The 26,202-nt window shown below is 42.5% G+C and overlaps 2 protein-coding genes across 3 annotated transcripts; both read right to left on the bottom strand.

The window, feature by feature from the left end:
* Positions 1-3,554: 3,554 nt before the first annotated feature.
* ctsl.1 (cathepsin L.1) lies at positions 3,555-9,623 on the bottom strand. 2 transcript variants are annotated; one of them, XM_033641839.2, is made up of 9 exons: positions 9,471-9,623; positions 9,087-9,194; positions 8,723-8,865; positions 8,372-8,569; positions 8,092-8,283; positions 7,672-7,837; positions 7,467-7,572; positions 3,917-4,020; positions 3,555-3,781 (listed from the first exon to the last, which is right to left on the bottom strand). In XM_033641839.2, exons 2-8 carry the CDS (start codon positions 9,187-9,189, stop codon positions 3,921-3,923), a joined length of 1,008 nt encoding a protein of 335 aa, XP_033497730.2. In that variant the 5' UTR covers positions 9,190-9,194; positions 9,471-9,623; the 3' UTR covers positions 3,555-3,781; positions 3,917-3,920. The 2 variants fall into 2 exon arrangements, with proteins under 2 accessions (XP_033497730.2, XP_033497731.2); XM_033641840.2 differs by having other exon boundaries at positions 9,087-9,190; positions 9,471-9,524.
* Positions 9,624-17,846: 8,223 nt separating this feature from the next.
* vgll2b (vestigial-like family member 2b) lies at positions 17,847-25,904 on the bottom strand. The gene is made up of 4 exons (XM_033642027.2): positions 25,216-25,904; positions 24,399-24,744; positions 22,121-22,567; positions 17,847-18,904 (listed from the first exon to the last, which is right to left on the bottom strand). Exons 1-4 carry the CDS (start codon positions 25,300-25,302, stop codon positions 18,861-18,863), a joined length of 924 nt encoding a protein of 307 aa, XP_033497918.1. The 5' UTR covers positions 25,303-25,904; the 3' UTR covers positions 17,847-18,860.
* Between the last annotated feature and the right edge of the window lie 298 nt (positions 25,905-26,202).

Below are 26,202 nucleotides of genomic sequence, written 5' to 3'. Positions count from 1 at the left end.
CTAACCACATGTTAACCAGACCACTGTTGTAAAATTTCAACCTATCCGCTACATAATAATGTAAAAATGTATCCATAGTTTGCAGAAATGTTCAATGGCAGCATTTTTTCTGGAGATTACGTTGGTCGTTTAAAACTCAATATTACTCTCATTGAAACAACTCTAAACTAACAAACCTAATTTAGAAAAACAAAAGATAAAATTAAAGTAAAGATTTGAGAGTGATAGACTTGATATAACCAATGTGTTTAGTCTGCATGGTAAATGATAAATCATTTTAATATTCCATCAGTGGTTTCACAAAGTGAGGATAAAAAATGTTCTTTCATTTCTCTTTTTCTGCGGAGTCATAATGGCAGTTTATATGGGAAGTGATTATCAAGGATTGGGCAACTCAAGTGTCATGATGGGAAGATGTGACAGGAGGAGAGGCTGTAACAGAGGTCAAAATACATACTGCTGAGATATTGCTCTGAAATCCATAATGGCTTTTTTAACCACACCAGACGAGAGATTGAACCACAGAAGTGTATGATTTCTCACTCTCTTCGTCTCTGTCGTTGTGTTTTACCGTATGTTCACATTTAACAACCAGATCTCCTTTCACTTTCACCTCTTCCTTTTCTGTGGCCGCGTCCCCACCTGCATATGAAGAACGAATCTGAGATAACCTTTTACAGACCGCAGAATGCTAAAGAAAGTACAACTGTATCCGGGAAGATAAAGAAAGAAAAGTCTATCCAATTGAACAAAAAGAACAAAGACACCAGACAAAGGAAAGAGGAGATATTCCTTTACTGAAATTAATTTTCCACTCCTGAAACTCGCTGCCCACAGCTCATATGTTTGGCCTGAGGTTTGCGAGCCAAAGGCCGCGGTCTGTATCAGAGGCAGCATCTGTGAAACATCAGACTCTCTGAACAACAAGCACAGTTGTTTTGAGTGAATAATTTATTTCAGTCAAAAGTGGTGTAAGCAATGAATCCAGATTTGACATAAAGCCCCGAGATATGAGGATAAAAATCTGCTCTGAAATATGTTTCATATGAACACTCAACTTGTCTTCAAGCAGAGTTCTCAGACAACTTGATGTGCAGACGTCTGAAAAAAAACCTCTGACTAAACAAGTATATTTATAATGTTAAAAGCCCCTTTTAATATATTTTGCACGGAGCACATTGTTTAACACATCAGCCTTGACTGAGGGTAAACAGTCTGGAAGATGTACACTGCAGTGAGCTGACGCTACATGATGTACTCTAGGAATATTGAGGTAGTTGTTATACATACATTTACAGATAGATGTGAGATTTGTCACCTTTAGAAATCATGCAAATGTTAAACTCTGAAAGGGATGAAGTGATGACATTAATTTCCTATTGCAGTTCATGTTGTCTTTTGATTCTGTTGTGAAAAGAAATAAATTGCAGAGTTTCTCATAGGCCTGCTGCAGCATCAGGACCCACTGTCAGGAGCTTAATGTGGAGTTGCAGGAGCTTTTTTAACCGATATAGTGTAATTTATTTTAAACACATCTAGAGCATATAATGGCCTGAAGCAACACAGAATAAATACATCTTTATAATTCATTAAACAGGTCCAACATGCCCTTGACAATAGAGTCTGCCATACTCACAGGACAGCTGCAATTGTTGGAATCTGAAGTAATAGATTAAGAAGCGATATCATGCTGCAGCTGGTCAACATCTATGTAAAAGGTACAAGTAACAGCAAACCCAAACTCTCAAGGCACACCTGTATTTATACCTGTGCACAATAGCCTCTATAGCATGTGTTATCACCCTTATCATATAAAATATAAATCAATAAAACTGTCTACTGACTTTCGGTGGGAGGTCATCACTGGTGCTTTGTTGTAATTTGCTCCTTACAATAAAGCGATCCATTGTCTGAACTGGGTACAGTACTGGAGGCAGGGCCCTGTGCATTCCTATGAAAGTTGCTCAGTGGCGCGTGAAGCCAAAAAAAGTTTGACTCCCTGGGTATAAAATTACACAAATCTCCCCACTAGAGACTTCGCTAGCTGAGTGGCTACCTTCCAGTTTAGCGCTCCGGTAACTTGAATGCGGATAAAACGATTTAATCATGCGGCTCCTGTAGACTTTTGTTACGGGAATGAATGGATCAAATCCTGATAGAGACATGAATCATTTTGCAGGGGTTGAGACTCTCAAACAAATGTATCCACTGATTTACAGACGTCTCTTTCGGAGTGTCAGTCTATGGTAACACAGTTTGTCCATTGTGTCAAATTGGCTTTAAAAGCCCCGGGGCACCTCCTGGGGGCCTGAATAGACCAAAGTATTTGACAAATTAAAATAAGGTAGGACAAGAATGAAGCCACCCAATTTGATGGCAAACCATAATTGATTAGAATTTTCACTTAAAAAATAAACGTCCACTCCGTCACAGTTTAAGTTGACCTTAGACGCTGACTAACATTTGCTGTGAAAAGCAATGATTTCTAAGCATCAGGTGCTCATCCTCAACATTTGCATACTACTGTACCATGTCAAGGCAAACCAATGTTTTAACCATAGACTGTATAAAAATATGGATGTAGTCACTGTGACGTCACCCATTGTATTCTGAAGAGCGGGTTTGGAGCTCAAAGTAGGCGTCTCTGGCCGTCGCCATCTTGGCAGTGCCTGACTCTGCCCAACTCCTGGCCAATCAAAAATGGGCAAAGAGGCGGGCCAAATGAAGCCTGGTTGCTTAAACACGCCCACCTCGATCAAAGCTGCTAAGTTAGCTAAGGCTAACAAGCTAGGCTAACAAGCTAGGCTAACAAGCTACGCTACTTTGGCTAGCCCTGTGGTGTTGGCTGCTCCTGCTCATGCTCCCGCTTGGTGCCAGCTCCCTCACGAAACAAAATATCCAAAAGGCACAAACACGGCTGAGAGGTCAGGTTCAATGACTTGTGAATTAGCTGAGATGACGCCTAGCAGACAGCCAGCGGCTAGTTAGCCACCTGTGATGGCGCCACCTGTCACTCAAAGTGACCACGCCCTTAATTATGTGCAACTTTAAGCCTTAATAAAATTTAAATGGATGAGTTATAAAAAAAATTCACCCCCCACTTGTCATGAAAGGGGAAATTAGCGATAGAGACCAAAACCGTTTTTTGTTCCAGGCTGTAAACATGTTTATTTCTGCTGTAAAGTTGAGCATTTTAACATGGGGGTCTATGGGGATTGACTGCCTCAAGTGGCCATTGAACGAACTGCAGTTTTTGGCACTTCACTCGTCATCCCTGGAGGTTGCTGCTTGGTTTTAACAAATTGATGTGACATTTCACCAAAAAAACAATGTCAACCATGGTGCCACTACAGGAAAAGTCAGTCTGTCACTAAAGTCGTAACCTGTGCAAAATATCATGACAATCCAACAAACAGTTGCTGGGATATTTCAGTCTGGCCCAAAATAATGGACCAAACTTTAGATGGATTTACTTTAGAGCCAGTAGTTACACATCAACACAGTCCCACTAATATAATGGTGAACAATAAAAAGCAGCAAAATCATGACCACAATTTTTTTTTAAATCTCTCAGTGTAAAACATTTTATTTCTTTACATTTATTTACAATATTCATAAAAAACGGTATTCTATTAAAAGTGCAGACAGACTCTGTACCCTGCTATCTTCCGTGGAACAACAAAAGAGCCTCTTGTTCCATAACTCAGCTTCTTTACTTCTTTATTAAATTAAAGTAAATTATGCCTCACTCTTCTCCTTCTCACCGAGGAAAGTCCTGGACCTGGAAAATCCAATAAACAAAAACAACAACCAGTTAATGGACAATAAACTGCAGAATGCACATCTCTCAGGCTCATCTGTGCAGGCACCCAGACGTTTGTTTAAATAGCATTAAAGGAACGAAGTTTCCTCTCACCTGCTCAGACCAGCGGGTAGCTGGATGCAGTAGCAATGCCACACTGGTTGTGTTTGTTCCTGGTCATCTTGATGTATCCCTTGTCTCCCCATCCTAGACCCCAGCTGTAGAAACACACACACATTACCAATGTCATTCGGCTGCTCCGTGTGAAGAATCGTAATCACGACATTAGTAACAACAGCATGTGCAGACATAATGATCTGTATTCTGACAGAGGTGAAATAATGGTAGCGATTCACAGTAATGGGGCAGTTGAAGAGGTTGACAACATCCTGAGTGAGTTTCACTTCATTTTGGCAGCTATAAATAAGATGTCTGTGAAAAGAGCAACTCAGTTCTCTGTCTCCACTGTAATACTGATACTAGTGTTAGCATGACAACAGTTCATTATTACCTTACCACTTAGACACTACATGTTAATGTCGTCATCTTTCTCCATGTGTTACATTAACTCTATACTCTATTGAACCATTCTCTCTGTACATTGCCACATTCCTTTTTCTACTTCACACTATGAACTTTTGTACAATCCTTACACAATATTTTGCACATTTCTGCACATAGCTACCACTTCTAAAATATTTTTAATGTATTTTTATTCAGATATATTGTACATATATTTCTTGTATTTTTTCACATTGTCTATTTGTAATTTTCTCGTATATTTATGTCTCTTCATTTTTGCTACACTTGCTTTTATTGTTAATTTAATTATGTCTTTATGCTTATGTTATCAGATCAAATCAAGTTTTTTATAGAGCAAATTTAAAAGCAACTGGAGTTGACCAAAGTGTTGTACAACTTCAAGTGACACACAAATAGTAGTTCAAATTTTAAAAGGCACAATAACAACGATAAATGGAGGTAGAAAATCCAAAGCAATATCATAATACGAACACATGTCTAACACAGAAACATAATAAAAGTGGTAAGATCAATTTTTATATCTGTTTAAAAGATTATGAAATACTACAATATTAAACTCACTAAGAGCAACCAAAGGCCATTGAAATCATGTACAGTACAGGCCAAAAGTTTGGACACACCTTCTCATTCAATGCGTTTTCTTTATTTTCATGACTATTTACATTGTAGATTCTCACTGAAGGCATCAAAACTATGAATGAACACATGTGGAGTTATGTACTTAACAAAAAAAGGTGAAATAACTGAAAACATGTTTTATATTCTAGTTTCTTCAAAATAGCCACCCTTTGCTCTGATTACTGCTTTGCACACTCTTGGCATTCTCTCGATGAGCTTCAAGAGGTAGTCACCTGAAATGGTTTCCACTCCACAGGTGTGCCTTATCAGGGTTAATTAGTGGAATTTCTTGCTTTATCAATGGGGTTGGGACCATCAGTTGTGTTGTGCAGAAGTCAGGTTAATACACAGCCGACAGCCCTATTGGACAACTGTTAAAATTCATATTATGGCAAGAACCAATCAGCTAACTAAAGAAAAACGAGTGGCCATCATTACTTTAAGAAATGAAGGTCAGTCAGTCCGGAAAATTGCAAAAACTTTAAATGTGTCCCCAAGCGGAGTCGCAAAAACCATCAAGCGCTACAACGAAACTGGCACACATGAGGACCGACCCAGGAAAGGAAGACCTAGAGTCACCTCTGCTTCTGAGGATAAGTTCATCCGAGTCACCAGCCTCAGAAATCGCAAGTTAACAGCAGCTCAGATCAGAGACCAGATGAATGCCACACAGAGTTCTAGCAGCAGACCCATCTCTAGAACAACTGTTAAGAGGAGACTGCGCCAATCAGGCCTTCATGGTCAAATAGCTGCTAGGAAACCACTGCTAAGGAGAGGCAACAAGCAGAAGAGATTTGTTTGGGCCAAGAAACACAAGGAATGGACATTAGACCAGTGGAAATCTGTGCTTTGGTCTGATGAGTCCAAATTTGAGATCATTGGTTCCAACCGCCGTGTCTTTGTGAGACGCAGAAAAGGTGAACGGATGGATTCCACATGCCTGGTTCCCACTGTGAAGCATGGAGGAGGAGGTGTGATGGTGTGGGGGTGTTTTGCTGGTGACACTGTTGGGGATTTATTCAAAATTGAAGGCACACTGAACCAGCATGGCTACCACAGCATCCTGCAGCGACATGCCATCCCATCCGGTTTGCGTTTAGTTGGACGATCATTTATTTTTCAACAGGACAATGACCCCAAACACACCTCCAGGCTGTGTAAGGGCTATTTGACCAAGAAGGAGAATGATGGAGTGCTGCGGCAGATGACCTGGCCTCCACAGTCACCGGACCTCAACCCAATCGAGATGGTTTGGGGTGAGCTGGACCGCAGAGTGAAGGCAAAGGGGCCAACAAGTGCTAAACACCTCTGGGAACTCCTTCAAGACTGTTGGAAAACCATTTCAGGTGACTACCTCTTGAAGCTCATCGAGAGAATGCCAAGAGTGTGCAAAGCAGTAATCAGAGCAAAGGGTGGCTATTTTGAAGAAACTAGAATATAAAACATGTTTTCAGTTATTTCACCTTTTTTTGTTAAGTACATAACTCCACATGTGTTCATTCATAGTTTTGATGCCTTCAGTGAGAATCTACAATGTAAATAGTCATGAAAATAAAGAAAACGCATTGAATGAGAAGGTGTGTCCAAACTTTTGGCCTGTACTGTACGTCTAAAGTTTTCCCAGGTAGCCGAAATGACCTAGCCTAGCATCGACCAAACTCAGCAATCGGCATGCAGGATGAAATTCGTTGGGCCGCATCCTGTTGCCCCATGAATGAAGGCCCAATCTGGCCAAATCACCTGGCTTGTGTCCAACTGCCAACACTGCCACCACTGGGCCATTGTCAAAAATGACCTGGCCCAGCATTGGCCCAAACTTGGCTGGCCGAAAGAAATAAGTTGGATCACAACTGGATGCCAGACTCGGTTGAGACTCGGCATGAATGACACCCCAGAATCAGGCCAAATCAGCAGGCCCAATTCCTGCCGCCGACACTGCCACCACTGGGTTGTCTTGAAAGTGTCAGTGGAGGAGGAACATTTGATTAAAAGCAGAAGGCATTTCCAAAGCTTTGGAGCTGCCACCACAAAGACACAGTCTCCCTTACCCTCTAGCTTCAGCTCTGGGACAGTTAAAAGACATTTTTCTGAAGATCTAGAGCAGGGGCAGATAAGTTCTGAGAGGTACAGGGGTGCCAGCCCATGTACGGCTTTGGTAAAAGATAACAAATTAAAGAACCATGAAATCAGTCCTCTAATGGACAGGTAGCCAGTGCAGGGATAGTGATTGGTGCTATGCTACAATACTCCAAAGACAATTCCTGGTATGTAAGAACTGACTTAAATTGTTCAACAAGGGGCGCCTAGTAGCTGTGTGGCTGGAGCAGGTGTCCCATACTGTATATGAAAGCGCTGTCCTTGCCGCAGTGGTCACACTTTCAATTTCGGCCTGTGGCTCTTTGCTGCATGTCATCCCCTCTCTCCCTCCCCTTTCACCCTTAGACTGTCCGTTCCAATAAAGGCAAAAAGCCTCAAAAAATGTGCAGCAGATTAGTGTGTTTACCTGTTCTTGACGATCCAGTAGTCCTGTCCGTTCTCAGTGCCATAACCCACAGCCAGGACACCATGGTCCAGGTCTGAGCTGCTGCACTCTGGCTCATCATAAATTCCTAGAAACACACAAACACAGATCAGACAGATAAATTGTTAGGTTTTTTAAAAAAAATCCCATCCCCTCCTGTAGCAGAGGCATGTTTTAAACAGTTCACCTGATTTATACAGCTGGAAGGATGCATGACCGGCATCAATGGCTACAGACACAGGTCCAATGGTGGCCACGGCCTCCTTCAGGGCATCTTCATCGCCTGGTGTCACGTCAACGTAGCCTGTGCATTTGGCACCAATGTGGTCAGGGTTGTAACGGCACTGGCCATCCTAATGGAAAATAGTTCACAGTCCTTACCATATTGATACATAATGAAAGAAAGTGGTGTTACAGTGTATATCAGGGAACAGATTTTCCATGTACTGTTTCAGGGTTTGGAGCCAATATACATTTAGTCCACAAGATGGCAGTATTGGACATCTCTTAAAAAGAGGGCCACTGTCTGAATGAATGGATTTGCATCTCCAACTCTGACACTGGATGCTGTACATTAAAAAAAATTCAAACTTCTTTTTTTGTTTACCTCAGCCTCATAAGGGTAGGAGTCCTCTGTGTCTATCCCTCCGTTGGCTATGATGTACCTGAAGGCATTGTCCATCAGGCCTCCCATGCAACCCATGTTGCCGTAGTCGCCGGAGCAGTCAACCAGCTGCTGCTCACTCAGAGACACCAGCTTTCCTGTCTTCCTGAAGTTCTGGCCCTCCAGTGAGCCAGTCTGTGGCAGATATGAGTTCATTTAAAAACAGAGGACAGCTGTGTAAAGTTTCCTGCATCACCAATAGACAAGTTACTGTAGTACATACCGCACTGAAGGCCCAGCAGGAGCCACACTGCTTCTGATCCTTGATATCAGTGACGTATCCCTTGTCCCTCCAGTCAACAGTGTTGGGCAGATCAGCTCCTTCGGGTAGCCGGAAGAAAGTAGAGCCGCGGCGAGGCAGAGAGGCATTGAAGGAGCCCAAGCAGCCCTGGGAAATCAGGCGTCTGTACTCTTCGTTTTCCTAGAGACGAGGGACAAAATTCGAATGTGACTGGGTCTGTATCCAAAATGTTGTATAGTGTGTTTAATCCTACAGCAACCAAATAACACTGATGTCACAAAAGTTCAAAGCTAAATGATGACAGAAACCACATCTCTGTTTTTCTCTGCATACCATGTCGGCAAAGTAGGTCATGCCGAGCCGGTAGGACTTGATACCCTGATCTGCCATGATGTTGTGCACCAGCACCAGTCTGCGGTTGTTGAGCCAGATTTCCTTGCGTTGAGCCTCCTCTGACGGAGAGTTGTAGGACCTTCCTGCCAGTCAGAGAAGGAAATAAGCTGTTATCTTTTAATTATATAGGCAGATGACAAATCCCTTTACTCTAGACCTTTAGGTGTGTAGTGTGGAAATAAGCACACAATGAGTAGACTCCAGATTGAAGCCTCATGGGCAGCATCTTCTCAAATACTAGAACAAGATCTACTGTATCTGACCACAGACCACAATAAAAAATTGTTGGACAAGATTGTCTCACCAAACTTGAGTTTCCAGGCGTGGAACTCCAGGTCTTCCAGAGAGATGGTGGCGCAACTGGCCACAGCCAGAGCAGCAGCAACAACCAGCAGCAGCAGCTTCATCCTTACTGACACATGAGCAGAAAAAGCAAAGAGATCCCCTGTGACTTGCAGGAAACCACACAGGTTGAGACTCTTTCACTTCAGTTTTGTTTCACACACGATGTGACGTTGGGCGTCACATGCTCACTTCCACTGTATCAACTCTGTTTCCCGGTTTCTTTGAATCTCTGTTTCATCTCTCCTTCAACCTCTTTATGAGTCTGTTTGTTCACCTGCAGTACAGGAAGTGTGTGTTCTGCTCTGTTCATGTGTGTGTTGCTATCTGTGCTGTAGCTGCTTACCTGCCTCTATGTCCGTGTGTGGTGAAGTAAGAGGTATGTCCACCTGTCGGAGATGCAGGGCTGTGTTAGAGAGGTGTTCTTATATAGCAGTCTACAGTTATGACTTGCAGTGTGTCCAGTCAGGTGGCTGTCAGCCTCTCATAAAGTCAAACAGAGAAGGAAGATAGAGTCAATCATTGAAATAGGGAACATTTACGCATTGTAAGAAGTTCGCATGATGCCATTCTTTTGGGAAACATGTTTTTCAGCATCAGCAAAACGAAGAATATCAGTGTCATGAGAATCTTCTGATCAGTCACTCAGCAGTTTGTTGTTTCAGAATTACAGTCAAATAAAGTGAAAAACCACTGATGGGATTTAGTTTTTTCTCCAGTGCTCTCTGATTCTAGTCACATATTGATCTGGAATCCTCTAAAAAAGGGTAAAACACACATAAAGTAACAGCATGTATGTGTAACGTGTGCCATCACCTACCTGTTTTAGTTGAAACCTTGCCAACTAAATTATTCCATGCTGGCAATGTGTAAGTAGCTAATGGAGGCGTTTTATTTCTCGGATATGGGGGTGGTAGTTCAGCTAACACCCACAGTGTTTATTTGAGCCATTTACATGAATGATCAGGTTTTATTTGAAGCTGTGTCAATCTTTCCTATTCCCTTTAAAAAAAACACCTCCGCAGTAGATTAGAGTATTTTTCTGTCTTTATTTAATTAAAACAAATCAAACAAACCTTGTCAAAATGCACTCATCCCCACAGCTTTGGGAACTTTTTGCCTGTTACTGAAATGTCTTCGAAGATTTTGAAGGTTTTAAAATACTCACTCACGCATTCTGATGAATTAAACTCTTCCCTGCATTTGTTTGATTTATGATTCATGAGTGTTTCCATTCACATTTGTTCAAGATTTCCATTCTGTTTCCACGCACACATCCTGTTTAGAGCTTGCCTGTAGTTTTTGATTTGCTCTGCGGATTTTACCTATCCGTCATTGTCAGGAACATAAGTGGAGGTATTATTTAGCTTTCAAATTCACAAAGGAGACTGAATAACAAGGAAGACGCTGAAACCAGAGCTGAGAATTGACTTAATTTGTTTCACCCAGCCAACACATGGTGGAAACTAAAGTGCAATTTCTTGGTCCTATAAACTCCTTTAACATATTTTATATGCAATATATTCATACAGTTTTTTTTCCTACAGTAGTTCACCTTAGTGTCTCTCTGCCCTACCCTCCTCATCTCTCTGCTTGTCTGTCTGTCTGTCTGTCTGTCACAAGGCATTCACGTCATGAAAATACTTAAGACCATAAAGATGCTGTGAAGTGAGGAAAAACTGAGAGCTAAGCTAAAAGTTTACAGGTGTCATTAAACTCTATCAGCTTGTCTTCCTTTGAAAAATGTGCCACTGGCCCAGAAAAACAACTAAACAAACACATCACTTGCTTAAAGGACCAGTGTGCAGGATTTAGTGACATGTGCGGTGAGATTACAGAACTGAAACCTCTCCTGTGTGCAGCGTGTAGGAGAACTACAGCACAAAAACACAAGTGGCCCTATAGAGCCAATGTTTGGTTTGTCTGGTCTGGGCTACTGTAGAGCAATATGGTGGACTCCATGGGAGAGGACACACTCCATATGTAGTAGGGCATTAACGACTTTGATTTTTTTCAGGTTGACTTATCTGTCAATAAAGTCTAAGTCGAGTCGACAAGTCATTTGATGACGTCATCACATTGACACGGCAGAGGAAAGGGAAGTATCTCCACACATGTGATGTGTGTCTGTCACTCTCAGGCCCGAACATACTCGGGCGTACTATTAGTGGAGCAGACTCCGCGAGGAATGTCCGCAGTCATTCGGGCTTTCATAGTCGAGCGCACTTCTGCGTTGTAGTTTCCTGTAAAAATGTCCGTTTTGAGTCCGCGCGGACCTCCGGGGAGTCCGTTCCGCGTACGTTCCGCCCGAGTATGTTTGGGCCTTCAGGCGTTTTCTCAGGCCTATCACCTTCTACATTCTCTGCAGCCATGTCTCTTGTGTTGTTGTGGTCTTGTGTTATTTTCCCCTCTTCGCGCCAAGTAACGTTACCGCCCTTTTTATGAAGTGACTATGACTATTGGTTAAGTCAAGGATAAAGTATCAGTGTAAGCCAAACAGAGGCAGCGATTGCATTCCGTACACAAGCACAGAGAGAGAGAGAGAGAGAGAGGGAAAAAACACACGACTTGTCGACTTGTGCCACTGACGTCGACACGTTGACAAATCGACTTTTCTGTTAATGCCCTAATACGTAGATATAAAAAACTTACTCTAAGGTAACGAAAACACTGTGATTCCTGTTTTCAGGTGATTATAAACTAATCAAAACGTGAATATTTTATAGACCCTTTGACTGTCAGTAAACAGTATGGTGTTTTTGGTGGGCGGGGCTTAGCTAGAGGCAAAACAATTCTCCATAGACATTAGCTAGTGTTAGCTAGCAAGTTAAGTTGGCTTGTTTTAGACAATGGAGGAAGATGATGTGAGTAGTGCACTCTGGCACAGACTGGACCATTCATAAATTCGTAATGCTGTCTGAATGTACCATTTGGTTATCCAGAGCACTCTCGGAGTGCAGAGTGCACTCTGGAGCGCCGAGCAGAGTGAATGTGTGATTAACTATTTGTTAATACACGTAGAAATAAAACGCTCCTTATCTTGGACCAACAGGGCTCTCATTTTAGTGTAGAGCGTCAGACTGAATTTACGAATGGTCACTCACTCTCCGGGACTGCAAATGTTACTTGAAAAAGTGAACACTGACCAACGGGACCAGACTGGCTGACCCGTATGCTCTCACTCAGTGGATGGATGATGTCACAGGAAGCTTTGTAGTTGATTGGTATGCCAGTCTTACAAAGGAGGAAGGCACTTGAACAGTTTCCTCCAGTTTGTTTTGCTATCAAAGCAAAGTTAGCTAACACGCTAAAAAGTTGCATTACAGAGTGGTTCCCACCCACACAGGGTTTATAGCCTGCAACTTCGTACCACTCATTTAGAACTGAAGAAGCTTCTTGGGTGAGAGACGAAACAAGAAACGCAAGCAAGTCCAGTTGCCTACGATATTAGCACTTACAATTACCATGACCTGGATGACTGAGAATCTTCACCGACATTACAGAGAAATCCAATATTTCTCTTTATACCTCCCCAATTTCTGATGAGGTGGACATGATAACCATTAATACACATAACCTTATTCATCCCTACAATGGTAAATACTTTCTCCCTAACCTGATATGAAGTGTGCGCTACACATGCGAGCATTTATCGCCTTCGTCCAGTCCTTTCGTTTTATTGCATTTAACCATAGTTGTTTTTGTTGACGGGCAGCGGCAGCTGGTTTACAATAGAATTTAAGTTTTGATTCATGACGTCTTCTATTCTGGCACCTAGAAATGCAACAAGATGACATTTAAGACTCTTATAGCCTACAGCCCTGTGGTGGAGAGTTGTGGTTTGCCTCCAGGTAATAAAATGATTCTTACTTAGTTACTTCCCACCACTGCAGATGACCAGAACCTGTTTGCCTGCTTGTCAGCTATTTAAAAGTTCACTGAACTCAAGTTTCATAATAAACTCAGCTGATTGGGCGTGTGTGTGTGTGTATGAAGCTTTGACTATTTTTGTTTTTAGCCCAGTATTGGTGAATGGTGTGTGTCTACAGTATGGAAAGAGCAGCTAATGGCGGGTTTTATTGTGAAGCCGAGAAGTCAAGTGCAACTTCAGGCAGGTGTAAAGTTTGTGATGTACTATAAAGCATTTACAACAAGAGTCAAGTGACAGGGACAGGTCATGAGTCAGCACATTACAAATACAAAAAGGGAAACTTTCAAAGTCCATAGGTCAAGGTTTGCTTGGCCTTGAGAAAGAGTTTGAAGTAAAGCATGTGAGGATGTTTCTATATTCAGAATACACACCTAATTCTTAATTGTTCAAGCACATGTGTGTTTGTTTGTGTAGGGGCTTATACGTAAGTTGTTTTATTCTGCAATTAAAAAACAGAAACAAAAAGAACAGAAAGTTTTGTAGTTTCCAACACCACTTCCACATTGTGGGCCATTTGTTTTGGTTGCGTGTCATTGCTTTATATTTGTCTCCTTCTGCTTGGACATGACAGTTATGCCAGTAAGGTTACAGCTCTGACAATGACACATCAGTTACACAAAATGTAGGACAGAGGATATATGAAACATGTGTCAGAAATAAAGGTGAGTTAGACAAGCCTTTGTTTATTGCCTCGTAAAGTCAGTTAACAGGTTAAGTGTCAGGGTGTAAAAAGATTAAAGTAAATTTTAATGTGAAATATTCACAAAGCACAAATATAAAAAAAATCTAAAATAATCTAAAAGTCAAATATACAGTTCAGATCACATTCATTTATATTTCTGAAACTGAATGTAAATCTGCATCCTGTATCATGTGACTGTCACCGATGACCTGTCATATGACCCACTGTCTCTGGAGTTCAAAGTGGGTCATTTTAGGGTTAGTCTTACTGTAAATGATGACTTGCATGGACACAACAGCTAAGTGAATCAGCTGTTCACAGGAAATGCTGGCTAATGTTGATGACTAATTACTGTACACTCACTTCCCCTTATTGAAGTCTATGGGTACAGTACACAGTGGGAATCAGGGTTTTCCCAAGCTAGTTTATGGTTAAACACGCTGCCCTCATGATAAGAATTTTTACATATAGATATTTACAGTTACAGAAAAAGAACACTGACTATTTATAATTCCATTATTATTATCATTTTAAATCTTATAACTACCACATTCCTACTTGTCAGATGCTTGTCCATTTGATTTTGAGCAAAATACAGTAACTAGCCTATGTATCTGATAAAAACTGAGATCTGAATTTGACTTTTTGACATCTGTTTTATTGTTTACGAAAATGATTATGCCATAGCTAGGTTACTTTTAAATCACTTATTTAAATGTATTAGATTATGAATTAATTAATTATATCGATTTCATTCTGAAATTCTAATATTAGACTGACAAACACCTAGCAAAAAAGCTGCATTTATTTAATTTAGAATATACATGTAAATTAAGACAGCAACTTCTAGTTATTTTCATTATTTCATTGTTCAAACTGATGATTATTTTCTCAATTAATTGCTGTTATGCTGTCTATAAATTGTTAAAAAATAATAATAAAAAGAAAAGTTACTGTTTCCCATAGCAGATGGAGATGTCTACAAATGTCTTGTTTTATTTGAGCTAAAACACAAAGATATTCAGTTATGATATACAGCAAAGAGCAGCATTAATTCAGCACAGCTGAGAAGCAACAAATGTTTGGCTTCAAAAGAAATTATTAATCAATGATCACAAAAAATTCTGATTAATTTTCTGGTGATTAAATAATCAATTAATCAACTAATTGCTTCACCTCTACTCCAAATAATTAACATTTATTTTCTCAGAAAAATTGGTTAAAATGGACAATAAAGGTGAAAGAACATATTTTGTTTGTGGAGACAGTTTCTCTGACCATTTCATAAAGACTATTCAAAGGGAAAGTGTATCTGTATCAGTATCTGTATTATTTAGATATTATGCAGGGATTTATATCAATGATTTGGGGTGATAAAATAATATAAGGGCAATAAAATAAACCCTTCTGCCTGTTATGCAGTTTGCCAAACAACCTGAAAACTTTTGTGGAGCGAGTTTTGGAAAACCCTTCACTGTGTAGGTGGCTTTTGCAGTGTTAGAAGCACACCACAGGAGGGCAGCATTTCTTTAGGATTTGCTTACACAGGATGTCTGTTCAGTGAATAAACTCAGCTCCCTCTCATGCCTCTGTATGTCAATAATGAAATGAATCTTAAGTTGTATTTCTGCTGCTTCCTCTGAACATTTAACAAGCTAAATATATCGAGCCATATCACTGTAAAGGTCAGCATCCATCATGAATAAAGTTGTGTAACAATGACTGTCCCCCCACACAATCTGTTACTGTGGCTATTATTAATGCAATGTAGAGTTTATTGACCTCTAAGTAATATAATGTGACAATATCTGCGGGTGCATCCTAACTATGGAGAGGATCCTGGAGGATCCGGTGTGAAAAGGAAACCCTCAGGCCCAGTGACAATACTAGTGTGAAAAGGCAGTAAGATGCTTGGCATGGGAAGCTGAGAGGAACGCTATCCCTGGTAAACTCTTCTAATTTCATTACTCTACATGTATCCTCAGCTTAGAGCCAATCACATAGTTGGCTGCTCTCTAGTGGGGGTCACACATAACAGCCGTTAAATTGTGACAGTGGCCCAGACTGGCATACCTTAGCACATAATCTGATTATCGGATCAATAACACGGCAACATTTGGTGCATAGCTTGGATGGCTGGCTTCTTCTCTGGTTACACATTGCTGGCATTCACCACTCGTTCCCACTTTATAGGTGACAAACTGTGAATGCGAGCAGGAATTCAAATGGAAGGCCTTTTAAATAAGACGAGGCGCATAGCGCAACCTTGATCACATCTGGCCAGGCTACTGTCGCTGGGACCAAAACGGCAACTAAAATGTCAACACACTCCATATGTCAGTGTGTAAAATCAGAAACTGATCCTATAGCCTCCATCGAGCCTCCACTGTCGAGTGTGCTCTGCCCAAAACTGAGACACGTTTCTTTTAAGATAAAATTAGTATTCATCCTGTGGATGTATTTATCTGTCCAGCTACAATTACCCCCTTTAAAGGGACAGTTCACCCCCAAATCAAAAATACATATTTTTCCTCTTACCTGTAGTCCTATCTGTTAGTCTAGATTGTGTTGGTGTGAATTGCTGAGTGTTGGAGATATCAGCCATAGAGATGCCTGCCTTCTCTTGAATGTAATAGAACTAGATGGCACTTGGCTTGTGGTGCTCATTGAGCCAAAAAAATACACTTTAAAAGTCGACAACGATGTCTCTTTTCCAGACATCATGACCTGGTTACTCAAGATAATCCACAGACCTTGTGGTGAGCAGTTTCACGTAGAAGCTATTTTCTTTCTACCGAACTACACCTGCAACCTGTATCACAGCACAGAAGGAAGCGTGCATCTACATGAGGCTCGTGACAATGCAAGATGTAAACACTAAAGGAGCGATCACACTGAGATGAAACGCTAGAAACACGACACCAGTAAAACCATTGTTTTCCTATGATACGGCGCGTCTGACCGGCGTTCAAGCGTCTTTTTAGACGGGCGTTTTTCCGGCGTCTTTTTAGACGCGTGTAGACGCTGAAAAGTTAAAATATTTTCAACTTTTTGAGCGTCAGACGCCAGTAGCTCGCACACATTGAATAAGCGCTTCCAGCATTTCAATTGTCTTTGAAGCATCCGCGTCTTTCTGTGTGATCACAGCCTAATGGTGTTCGTCTCAGCTTAGCTAGATGTATGCTTACATCTGGGCAGTGATTTGGTTGGCAGGTGTAGTTCGGTAAAAAGAAAGTATCTTTCAATCTTGAGTTCATGATCTCTGAAAAGAAACAACACATTCTCACTCTGACCTTGGCACATATTGACGTTTGCCCATGGGCCTTCGGCGTCCACATAAAACGTGCAAGGTACTCTGGGTGTGTTGGTTGCTGATGTTCTGGGTCACCATGTCAAGTTCTGCCTGTTACATGCATTGCCTTCTTTCAAAATACACTTCCGTTTTCACAGGAAATTTAACGTTAGCATACAGTCTCTTTCAAAATAAAAGCACTACATCGGTACAACACCAGGAATTGATGTTTTTTTCCTTCAGCAACAAACACACGTGGTTGGATTTAGGAAAAAAGAACAGAGTTTGGCTTTAGAATCTTACTGGAAGCGAAGACTGCTCTCTCAGGTAAAAGTTGGTGTTTGTTGGTCCCGTACACCCCAGCTGGACTTCAGCACCTTAACTTTCGTCCTTGTCCGGTATGACGCCGCCGGGCAACCAACCACATATCATGCTGATGTTAAGGTTGCTTTTTTCTGTGGTTTCTGACACCGAAAGTCACTGCCCAAGCACCAGATTTTGATGACTGCGGCGTGAGACTGGCCTCAAAAGAGACATTGCTGTTAAGTTTTTTCAGATGCATTTTTTTGCCGCTTTGAGCACCACAAGCCAAGTGCCATCTAGTTTCATTATATTCAAGAGAAGGCAGACATCTCTACAGCAGATATCTCCAACACATGGCAACTCACACCAAAACAATCTAGACTGATAAACAGCACTATAGCAAAGAGGAAAAATATGTATTTTTGATTTTGGGATGAACTGTCCCTTTAAATTAGTAGCTCAGATGCCATTACTCCTAATGTCATGCAAAGTAAACATTTAACAGATGTGGCAATTTACCATAAAAACATTTATTGACACAAAAATGAGAAATGACACACACACAAAAAAATACCAGAAATATTCAGAGCGACCAAATTCAAAACATCTATGAATGACACAGAGGCCTAAAATGGAACATCATCGTCACCAAATTGAAAGAACACAATCTGTGAGTGCGTTCAAATAAAACAAATACGTGTTGAACTGAACACATTTTTGATATGTTTTTGAGAGATGACCACATGGGCGTGGATAGATGAGACAGTCACATGGTGTGGTCATCTCCTCTGCTACTCCCTTTAGAAAACTCAATAAACTGAATCACAATCATTTCAGAACACTGGCCTAAACAAACACCAATAAATAGATACACTTTATTTCAGAGAGCGAAATCATATAATAACAACCCCAAAAAAAAGGCGTCATGATGACAGTCACAAAGCATAGACCGCCATAATTGCTGCTCCTGTTTATCGCTGCATGTTGCATTTGTGAAATGCAGATAAGTGGATGATGACAACCACTGTACCAACAAAGAGCATGAGACAGAGATAACCAGGGACGTTGGAGGGAATCCCTGCTTGCCGCTATTCATCGCCCTGTCCCCCCATTCATCCCCCTATCTCTCTGTCCTCTGCAGCAGTCTGTTGTGATCCTGTCTTTCTCAGTCCAAGCAGGTCACTGTGGCTCACACCTTGCCAGGGTCTGTGCTGCACCGGCAGCGTCGGGAGAGAGAGTGGAAGAGAGATGCGAAAGGACAGAGCAGCAGCACAGATTATAGACAGCGACACTCTCTCCCTCTCTGCCTCTTTCCCTCTCTCCCCTGCTTTATCTCCATGGTGCACACACGTCGACCTGGAGCAAGGCTGTATACTGGCAGGGGAGGCCGGGAGCAGAGAGAAGGGGGTGGATAGATGGGGATGGAGTGTGTGTGGGGGGGATAAAGGGACACGCTGCTTCAATAGCGGAGCAGGTCCAGGGACTAATTGGATCTGGTAATGGCTGGTCAATGTGACTGAAGGGCTCGTTAGAACCAGTACAGCTCCTTGCCTTTCTTGTGCTGCTGGAGGCCTGAGAAGAAAGGACAAGGGAATAATGAGGAGGACGACAGCGAACAACAGAACACAGGTTGTCATGGAGCCTACTTTTGTCAAACATCCTGTTTTAGAGGTGGAAAAAGAGAGCCCCTGTGATGATTATGATGTATTTTGTGTGCACATGTGTGTGTGTTAACGCGTGGGAGTGTCTATTGCGGGGCCAAACGTATTCAACACTACAAATGTATGCATTTGTGCATGCATGCATTTCCTACAGAGGGTATCATGAGGGTTGAATGTTGATGCAGATGTGTGCGCAAGAATGTGTGTGTGTGTTTGTGTAAATGGCTGTTAGCATGTGTCTGTGTTTGATTAAAGAAATCAATACTCAATACCCGAGGTTAAATGTTTTGAGCAATCAATGGCTCACAAAAGCTAAATTGATACAGTAGGCACTCTCATTTTGTTCAACCCTACATGTCTATGTCTTACCAATAAAGTATGGGAAGATTTATTTTTGCTAACTTTTCCTAAAGTCCGTACTGAAATGGGACAATGGGCGCTTAGGTATGCTGCACCCGCGGCTTTGAATCAGTTGCAAACTTATTTAAAGGTCCAGTGTGTAGGATTTAGTAGCATCTAGGTGAGGCTGCAACCAACTGGAACTTCTCCCATGTTCCATGCGTGTAGGAGAACTATAGTGGCTGACACGAAAATGCAGTTGGCCCTATCATCTATCATGAACATACAGTATCTGTTTGAGTAAAAGCTGTGCATAGTGTGTATACGTTTTAGTTTAGTGACTCCTGAGCTGCTGTAATGTGTACATTTCCCTGGTGTGGGATTAATAGAGTGTGCCAGTAAACCCGGAACTCCGTTAGCACTTTTAGCACTTCCGGTTCTCTCGTCTAAAAGTCAATACGTTTTTTGAATGGGATTTTGGTAAAATGCCTCAAATAAGGTCTGTGGTTAGCAAAAGCTTAAGCAAGTTTCAGGTTTTGTTCTACGACATAAAACACGTCAGTAAATACCCTACTTGTGAATGTTGAAGCTTTTACGTGTTGTAAAAAAGGCGGTTGCTAACAAGTTGCTCAATACAACTACAAACCCTGTCGGGGACATTAAACGTCATCACCCCCGAACAGGCAAGAGTGCTGGCAGTCCGCCATTACAGCTTCTTATTTAGCTTAAACAGTCTGATTTCCCCATTATACAATGTTTTTAAAATAAAGCGGCCGAAATCAGTTGAAAGCTTAGTGGCGGTGACGTCAAGAGTCATGCGACCGTGGAGTAGTCATGTAGTCCGTTAAAGCCTAACGTTAGCTTTTTACTTCTGGCGATCGCATTTAAGCTTCAAATGCGGTATGAAAGGTGTTCATATGTGAAGATTATCTCGCTGAACAAAACCTGTAAGTATCATAAACTTGTGTTAGCCATAGAGCTTATTTTCTGACATAATCCAAAACGCAATGCAAAAATCACATTCACTTTCTCTTCCGGGAACCAGCGTGATGCTAAACTTACGGGTTTTGACGTCAGCCCTGGCACACTCTATGAAGTCTTATCTATCTACAGTAGAAACAATCAACACATTCTCACTCCGACCTTGTCCCATGTCGAAATTTGGTCATGGACTTTCCATGTCCGCATACGAAGTGCAAGGTACCCTGGGTGCATTGGTTGTTGACGTTCTGGGACGCTGTGTTAAGTTGTGCCTGTTACATGCATTGTCTTCTTTCAAAATACACTTCGGTTTTTACAGGAATTTTACCGTTTACATACAGTCTCTTTCAAAATAAAAGCACTATGTTGGTACAACACTGCCAATTCATGTTTTTTTTCCTTCAATAACTAACGCACATTGAGTGAGACCAGGTTGAAACAACATGGTGGACTCAGTGGTAGAGGATATTTTCTGTATGTAGATATAAAAGGTTCATTCTATGCTAACGATTCTTAGTTTCAGGTGATTATAAACTAATGAAAACATTGTTATGAATTTTATATACCATCTCTGCTGATAGATGCCCCTAAATCCTACACACTGGACCTTTAAATCTTCTGGAGCTGGTCTCATTGGATACATTCAAAGTGGCTTGGAGGCTGTCACATCTGCCTGTAGATGAAGAATGTTTTTTAATTTCTTATCACTTCTATAGGTTGTACTTGTACTGTTTTCATTTTTAATTGACCCTTTGCTAAGTTCTGCCCCTCAAATGCTGACTGGCCAATCGATTTTCTTCCTTTTCAAGCTAGTTTTGTGGATTTTGAGCTTAAGATTTTAATGATACTCGTTACCTGGAGAGGTTGGAAAAAGATATACGTTTCTTCCCTGTTCCAAAACCAAAATCAGACCCTGAAAAGTGTAGGGTTAGCTAGCTAGCTATTGAAGATATAGCCTACTGAATGTATACACATGCTGCTTTTGATTTTAATGGTTATATAAAGTGAAACAAAGACCGACCCTGCTGTACAGGAACCAGTGAAGGGAAGCAGGGAAACTTTGCTCATTCAACCAGCTGTGTGTCATCGCAGTGTGTGCACATGAACACTGTTTAGCTTCCCCTGGAGCTCCTCACCAATCTGCCAACAGAGGTCTGGCACAGAGGGAAGCCAAACACCGTTTATCTGCACACACTGCGATGCCACACAGCTGGTTCAATATCAGCAAAGTTTCCCTTTATATTCATTGTCTTGTGTGGCGATCAGCAGTGATGTGGTGGTTCACTTTTACACTGTGATCTGTAGCCTATAGTTTGGCTTTAGCTTCTAACTATCTTTGTCTTTTTAACCTGTTGTTGCTGCTGAGTCAGTTTGACATCCTGGATATATCCTTCAAACACAGACTGTAGACCCCTCTGTCTGCTTCTCTCCGGAATCACTCTTTCATTTTTCCAAAAATTTGATAGTATTTCTTCAGGGAGTGCAGTTAGTTACATTGTGGGCTCCATGCTTACTGTGACAGCTTGTCGGACCTTCACAAAGGGGCGGGGCTTAGCAAAGGGTCAGTTGTTGTATGTTTGTTTTATTGTCTGCGGCCATTTAATCTCTACTTTAAAAAAGGTTAAATATTAAACTAGAAAAAACTCATCAAAAAACAACCTGTCTCTCCTATTTTCGTAACCATAGATAATCTTACCTTCCTATTTTCATAAGTGTATTTCTCTACATCTGCTGATTTTCACATCTGGTCTGATTAGACACTTTGTTCAGACAGTGTTTGTAAAGCCTGATGTGGTTGAGTGGTTACCTGCATCCATGTTAAGCGCCAGCGTCTGGCTGACATCTCCTGGTGGAAGCAGGCCGGGCCAGGACGCAGTGGGCTCCAGCTTGCTCACTTCATAGTGGCTTGGCAAGGTAGCGAGATGAGGTGGCCTCACCGTGGGCATGAGCAGGGGCCCGTAGTGGGGCTCCAAAGCTGACGGTGAATACAGTTCATGGAGAGGCCGCGGGTGGCCGTAGGCTTGGGCCTGGGGATATCCCCAGCTCTCTGGTGGGTGAGGGTGGGAGTGAGGATGAGCGTGTGGGTGAGGATGAGGGTGTGGATGTGGCAGGCCTGGGTGCAACGCTGATGTGTATGGGTCCATGGAATAGGAAGGCGCACCCGTCTCACAGTGCGGGCGGCTCTGAGGTGATGAGTAGTTACTGTCCCAGAAAGATGGGGGGAAGCTTCGTCGACTGCTAGGTGAAGGGGTTTCTAACGGGACAAGGAGGCAGAGGAGGATAAACAACAATCAAATTTAGGCCAAGTCACGAACTGCTTCGCATCTGTGTAGTGACAGTAAATCGCTTGATTTATAGAGACAAATGGAAAAGGCTGGAGCTGTGCATGGGGAGCAACCCGTGCTAAAACGTAGATGTCACTCACATGACTGCTACACCCTCTAGCCCAGATATCTTCCCCATTGGATCATACTGTCACACAGCCCTAGCCTCAACAAGACACAGAAATAAACACAACCACGTTCTCGCAGACAGAGAGAGAGACAGAGAGTGACAGAGAGAAAGGTAGAAAGAGAGACGTCCCTATATCCTAGAATTCTATATAAGGTAGACTCTCTGACCTGGAGGGAGCCCAAGGCCCACAGTGCCTTAAATCACTTGCTGTGGTGACATCTCTCACTCTCATGTCAGCCGAGTACTTCAGAAAGTCTCATAACACACTCATGCGCACACACACACACTCAGACACGCAACTCTGGCCCTGTGCTTGCACCCGCCGTCCCTCTCCTCTGTCTCCTGCACCCCCACCTGTTGTTTTCTCTGCCCTCCCCCCCTCCTCGCCCTTGACAGAATGTCAGCGAGCCATTATATGTTTTTAGCAGTATACTTATATATATAGATATTCCTCTGAAAAAAGACACCGTGCGGCACCCTGAGAGGTAATGTTTCCCTTTGCCCCTATCACACAGACCACAGCGTGTATAAATCTGACCAGCAGGCAGGCAACTGACTGAGCAACCATTGTGGGGCAAGAGCTGGAGCGATAGTCAGAATGGCAGCCGCAGAGACGTTTGAAGGGGATACGCCGGCGAGGCTGCGCGCTTACGGCCATGTATAAACATAGCATCTGTTGTGAGGCAGGGAGTGTGTGTTAGTGGCGAAATGAAGACGTCCGACTGAACTAGGAAAGAGACTAACAGTGATAGCAGAGAGAGGGAGAGAGTAGAGGCTATAGGCCCTATATGGATATTCAGGGGACATCTGCAGGCTACTGGTAGAAATGGACTTAGGTGTCTTGAGGGTTTGAAAATGACTTTGTACTTTGCATTTTGGTGCAATCCAAATCTATCCAATTTTAAAAATGATTTGATACTTTGTACTAATTAACAAATCTTACCAAACACACAATGTGCATGCTGCCTCTTGCTCTTCTTTAACTCTTTATCCAAAGTCAAAGAGGTTCCATTTGGACTCTCAACAGCTCTTGACCTTCATGACCTCTGAACCCTCCTCCCCGATCTCCCGGGGACAATAGTCCCAACAAGCAGCTTTTCAGCCCTGTCACCTGATCACATCACCTGTCTGACGCTCTGCTGTGCTCTGCACAACTGTCAACTCACCCTGTGTGGCCTCAGAAGCATGTGCAAGACACCGCACAGATAACTGTGGCGTGGATAAATGGAAATCATGAAACGGCAGGGATGTAGCAGGAGGCAGCTAAACTCAGCTTACCCAGCTTTATTTTTTTTTAAGAGTGGTGTGAATCTTGGAACTAACTCAAGTGAACTGACGCCAAAACATTCAGATTGGGTGCCTGTTTGTTTTTGGTCACAAAGGAGGTCTGCACACTGTAGGCTCCAAAAGTTTATATCTTTCTGTCTCTTTTTAAGGCAACATTTTTGGTTGACAAGATCTTCCTCAAGCCAAAATTTTGCCTGGATGTTGGCACACTTGGTCCCTCTTCTGAAGTTTTCTTTATGTTCACAAACCGGATACTTTTCTATGACTATGGACATGAGTTAAATACATGTCCAAGATCAACATACATGTATAAATAGTCTTTATGTATGGACAGTGTTGTATACCTGTGCCCTGTTGGTCTGCCGCCCGCCGTTTGCCTTCCCCATCCATGTAGGAGCTCAGTGCCCTGGAGAAGTGCTCGTCCACCACGCTGCTGATGTCTCCCTGGTAGTAGGTGAACAGCACACAGCGAGAAGTCAGGTACTCTGCCTCAGGGGCCTCCTGCTTCTCCTTGGGGCCCTCCTCTGGCCGTAAAGCCGCTGGTGTGTAGGAGGAAGAGGAAGAGCTGGATGACGATGAAGAGGAAGTTGATCCTCCAGTGCCTGGGCCCCCAGACATCCCCTCGGGGCCCCTGGGAGTGTCCATAAAATCCCGGCAGAGAGGAGAAGTGCTGCTCAGACCTGTGGGAGCCTGCCAGGGGGGAGGGGGGGTGTCAGAGGAGAGGCAGGGGGGAGGAGGGGAGGAGAGGGTTAAGACAGGTGTTGCAGAGGACAGTTCTGGAGCTGTCTATGAGACATTTTGACATAATGTTTTTCTTTGTGTGTGGCAGCGCTGGCATGTGTGTGCGTGCGCGCGGGCGTTATGATAGGAGTTTTGCGGGTGCAGAGCGACTTCTGCGCTTGATTAGACATTTAAAAAAAGCTGCACTGCAAATTTAAACATTTGTAAATGACTAATTAAATCAAAGGAAAACTCACATCTTAACACATAAAATACTTTAACGATTTTCCCATCACGTTTCTTGCTTTTACGCACAAGCTGCGCAAATTATACTACCAGCTGTTCCTCTAAAGACCCCCACATCTCCCCGCTAACGCTGGAAATAACACTGGAAATGAAATAATTATTACGACAACATATAAATATTTGCTGACTTCCTACCTGTAAGCTACTGATAAAAGCAGGAGCAGTCGGTGCGTACGGTGCGTAATGTCCATAGGCTGGGTACATAACATCCAAACAGCTCATGGTAAATGAGCGGTGTCTTCACAGCTCTGTGGAAACCGACCTTGCTGAGAGAGAGAGTGACAACATTCCGTTTTTATGTTTTGTTTTTTTTTTTTTGCCGGAGAGAAACGGGCTCGTTGATCGATCAGTGTGAGAAAGCCTTTGCCAGACTCCACATAGTCACCCCAGAAAAAAGAGCGCACCTCACCGCTCACTGTGCGCCACAACAGCTGCGGCAGCGAACCGTGGTGAGGTTTATGGAGCAAGCATGAGGGTGTCCTGTCCTGTACATCTCTGTGTCAACCCCTCCCACCTTTACCAGCCCTCCACCCCCCTCATCACCACCACCAACACCCCCACCACCACCACCACACATCTAGCAGATAATTGATTACACACGAGGATTGTTCCCTATGATGTTAAGAATTAATTGTCTAAAAGCTGTAATCACTTAAAGCATATGATAGCTGTCAAAAGTAAAAAGTAAATCATGTCAAAATCTGGTATTGCAACATTTTGTTTTCTTGCACAGGAACCCCCGTTATAAATGTGTCCCCCCAGTGTTGAAATTAAACCCACATTCTTGCCATTCAAACATGAAACAAGCAAAAGTGCCTTCTAGAAACAACCTGTGACTAATTATGTCCCCACAACTACTTAATCCTGGTGTAAAAGAAAGGTTAAATAGAATGTCACCCAGTGACACAAATAGAGCCGGATGAGCTCATTGAGCTTTATAACCAGCCACACGACAATGAGCACATGATACATGCGATTAAGTGACATTTTATTTCTTTCCATGTCCTGTGGATACTTGAAAACCTTGTGCTCGGTCCAAGCTGAAAGCGTATCCGTGGTCTTAAAACAGCCGTTGGTTGCCAAGTAAACCTCCAAGTCATCTGAAGTATTTAGTGTGTTCCC

The sequence above is a fragment of the Epinephelus lanceolatus genome, chromosome 15 (genome assembly GCF_041903045.1).
Source record: "Epinephelus lanceolatus isolate andai-2023 chromosome 15, ASM4190304v1, whole genome shotgun sequence".
NCBI lineage: Eukaryota > Metazoa > Chordata > Actinopteri > Perciformes > Serranidae > Epinephelus > Epinephelus lanceolatus.
The sequence above is the reverse complement of the archived record's forward strand: the minus strand, read 5'-3'. Positions and strand labels throughout refer to the sequence as shown.

What these genes read in the sequence shown, in the direction of transcription:
- vgll2b (XM_033642027.2), bottom strand. Translation starts at nt 25,302, where the DNA reads ATGAGCTGTTTGGATGTTATGTACCCAGCCTATGGACATTACGCACCG. An exon ending in CTTTTATCAGTAGCTTACAG is followed by an intron (nt 24,745 to 25,215) that starts GTAGGAAGTCAG and finishes CCCCCCTGGCAG; the next exon opens with GCTCCCACAGGTCTGAGCAG. An exon ending in GGCAGACCAACAGGGCACAG is followed by an intron (nt 22,568 to 24,398) that starts GTATACAACACT and finishes TTGTCCCGTTAG; the next exon opens with AAACCCCTTCACCTAGCAGT.
- ctsl.1 (XM_033641839.2), bottom strand. Translation starts at nt 9,189, where the DNA reads ATGAAGCTGCTGCTGCTGGTTGTTGCTGCTGCTCTGGCTGTGGCCAGT. An exon ending in CCTGCTGGGCCTTCAGTGCG is followed by an intron (nt 8,284 to 8,371) that starts GTATGTACTACA and finishes TATCTGCCACAG; the next exon opens with ACTGGCTCACTGGAGGGCCA. An exon ending in TACTGGATCGTCAAGAACAG is followed by an intron (nt 4,021 to 7,466) that starts GTAAACACACTA and finishes GTGTTTCTACAG; the next exon opens with CTGGGGTCTAGGATGGGGAG.